This window comes from Amaranthus tricolor, chromosome 5, assembly GCF_026212465.1.
Source record: "Amaranthus tricolor cultivar Red isolate AtriRed21 chromosome 5, ASM2621246v1, whole genome shotgun sequence".
Lineage (NCBI taxonomy): Eukaryota > Viridiplantae > Streptophyta > Magnoliopsida > Caryophyllales > Amaranthaceae > Amaranthus > Amaranthus tricolor.
The window spans coordinates 19,662,691-19,665,968 of NC_080051.1; the positions used below are offsets into that span (position 1 = coordinate 19,662,691).

A 3,278-nucleotide genomic window follows, 5' to 3' on the forward strand; every position below is an offset into this window, starting at 1 on the left:
ATAGGCTGCGAGTTTCGAATGGGGATTAGGCGTCCCTTGTCGTTGTTCAGCTTTGCAACTAATTATTAATTAGTGTCTATGTGTACAAGTAAATCCCATATGTCCAACAAGTTTTACTATATTTTTTCTTTTTATTTCGTCCTATAAATTTTAATACATTTTCATTTTAGCTATGATTTATACTCTGTCTTTTAATTCTGATTATTTATGCATTAAACTTGTCATTTTTTCATCAATACATTTTTTTCTACTTTTGAAAATAACGTTAATTTGGAAGTAATAAGCAAATCACTTGAAGACTATTAAACCCACCCAAATAAGGAAAAAACAATTGTATTGATATCGCTTCACTACAAGAGAATACAAGTGAAAATCCGTGACTAATCTCACCCCAAAAAGATGGTTGGAGTTTAACTCACTTAAACCCTTCCTTTGTGGAATCAGCAAAGGTGACAAAAACATCATTGATACCTTCAATTATCTTTCGAAGCTATTATTGCTGATCAAATTGCATCTCTTGAAAAACTAATGGAACATAAGAACTTAAATTATTGAGCTAGTCACAATCCACAATCATGAAGTATGCATAAGCGAGTATAAAGTAATTGAAATTTTGACTTGTAATGTATTACATACAAGTAGTCTAAAATTTATACTTGCGAATTGTGTAGTGCACGCATTTTTCTTATTGATATTGTTTCCAACTAGTAAGACACCTTTACAAGTATAATAACACTTTTAATATTTTTAATGCTAGTGTTAAAGCTATTAACAATGATGATGACTTTGAATACTTAGTCGAATATGTCTTATCTTGTACTTTGGTGAAGGAGGATATGAATGTGTGGAGTTATGGTGAGGTGAAGCTTGGGACGATACATGAGGTAATGGATGTGAAGCACATGAGACTTCACTAAAAGTGTTGAACCATGCCTTGAACGAGACAAGGCTTGAGAAGGTGACTGCTCGAACAAGGCAATACAAGATGGCAAAACAGAAGGCAAAAGTACAAAGTTGGTCATTTGAGCAAGCTAAATGCTTGTCCGATCAGCATAGTGGGCATCACGCAGAAGGTTAGAAAACGGGCCGCTCGAACGAGTAAGGGGTGGTTCTAACGAGTGACCACTCTATGATTCTCTAACGGTGAGTTTTTACGTTTTGGGAATTGTTGGAGGAGCTTAATTTCTGAGAGTTAATGTGTGATTTTAGAATTAGTATACCCTTTATATAAAAGGCATATACATTCCTGAATCAGCACAACACACAACTTTGTAATGAGACATAATTCATAGTGAGGGGTTAAAGTATTTTACTATAAGAACGTTCTTACTTTGTGTTAGAAATTTATAATCTAGAGAGGTTGTTTCAAATTTGCGAGGGTTATTAATATTGTATTGTTAAATCTAATATAAATAAATTATTGTTGAGGGGGAGGTATTCAAAATACCTCATATATTATTATGTCCTTTTAATATTTCTTATTGTTGTTTTTATCTTATTTTTCATTTAGTAAAACCTGATATAGCTTTCATTTATCATATTGTGCTAACAAGGAGAGGAGGGTTGCATCCTCCAGCTCTATTTTTACTCTGAGTTTGATTCTTGGCCAAACCCTTGCACTTTAGTTTTTCTTATTTAAATAATAACTATATTTCCCCTAATTTATGAGTCATGATTCGTCACTAAACTTCTATTGAAATTTATTTTAAGAATTGATAAGTAATTATTTCATTAAGTAGCGCAACTTCTAATCATTTTGTACCAATAATTCGGCATTAATTTTTACTATACCTTGAAAGAGTTGAATTGAGCATATATAATCCTCAAACATAACAATTATGTTTGTTAAAGACTTGTAAGTTGTAACATATAACATGCATGCATAATCAATCAATATACAGATTACAAAATAAAAGTGATTGTTATACAGTAAGGATGTAGACCCTGCCATAAAATATATGCATGTAGAGTATTACACTTCACAACAATTAGATCCTTTCATAAAATGGATCTATTTGGAAAAAAATTTCAAAAGTTTGAAATAAAAAATAGAAATTCAAACAACTTTAATATATCACCTAATGCATGTAAGCAATGTAAGCAATTAAGTTGTCGTAATCTATTTATGCGTAAAGTAGCAAATTTAAAGACGACAACTATTTAGAACCATGTCGAATAAAAACCTCGTAACTTAACATTACAACAAGTAAATCGCCTGAAACACAACGTAGAAACCGGTGAATCACCACCGTCTACCACATCGTTCTCCTCCTCTTCCGATCTTTTACCTTGTCGAGAAGGACTTGATCGTACCACGTAGGATTTATAGCCGTTGTAAGTAAACATTTCGGCTTCTATCTCCGCCCTCGAGTCAAACGATAACCTGCGCCTTTCTAATGATGATGGTGGTGATGACGACGAGGATTTAGTCGACGGAGATGATGATAGTGATGGAGGATGATCTCTTTTAAGAGATAACCTAGGAAATACGGTTTGTATAAGGTTACTATTTTTAGTATTGGCATCATTTTGTTTCTTTTTCTTAGTAATAGATGGTGATCTTTTTCTAATACTATTATTATATTGGTAGGATGGTGGAGGTGTAAGAGGAGGAAGAAATTGATCAGGTTCATGACTTTCAATATTATTACAAACCTTATTGTTTATACTAACATGACGTTTGGGAGTACCGGGGCTTAATTCCCAAATAAAAGGCACAGAAGCCGGTGATTGTGCGTGGTATCCACCGCCTCCACCACTGCCATCGCCGCCACCACCACCACCGCCGCCTTCCATTGAATTGTTGCTTAAATTAGAAATATCCCGATATAGTAATCTTCGTGTTCTTCCTTGCTTCATATTATCAACAACAATATCTTTGGTTTTGATGGATTGAAGATATTTGGAATGATGAATATTATTCATATTTTTGGTAACAAATGTAGTGGAGTTCTAAAGTAGTTCACGAGATTTTAAGCTAATTGAAGTTGACTGAAAGTAATAAATGTTTGAATGATTTATAAAAATGCCAGGCTGGATGTTGATTAGATAGTTTATCACGTGAAGTCTTGAAGAGTGTGCGTCATCAACGCTACAAAAAGAGTGGACTTCACGAACTTATAATAGTAAACTTCATATATTAGTATAGTAAGCACCTTATATCATATGGATGAATCTTAAAGTTAGTTAACAAATTGTCATAAAAGATTGTCTTTTATAAAGATGACGATTTTAATTAGACTGTTTCATTAGATTTTTTAAAAATACAATAATAGAAA

At 32.9% G+C, this 3,278-nt stretch overlaps 1 protein-coding gene across 1 annotated transcript; it reads right to left on the reverse strand.

The window, feature by feature from the left end:
• Positions 1–1,395: 1,395 nt before the first annotated feature.
• LOC130812544 (uncharacterized) lies at positions 1,396–2,962 on the reverse strand. The gene has a single exon (XM_057678056.1). The coding sequence runs from the start codon at positions 2,923–2,925 to the stop codon at positions 2,161–2,163; it is 765 nt and encodes a 254-aa protein (XP_057534039.1). The 5' UTR covers positions 2,926–2,962; the 3' UTR covers positions 1,396–2,160.
• Between the last annotated feature and the right edge of the window lie 316 nt (positions 2,963–3,278).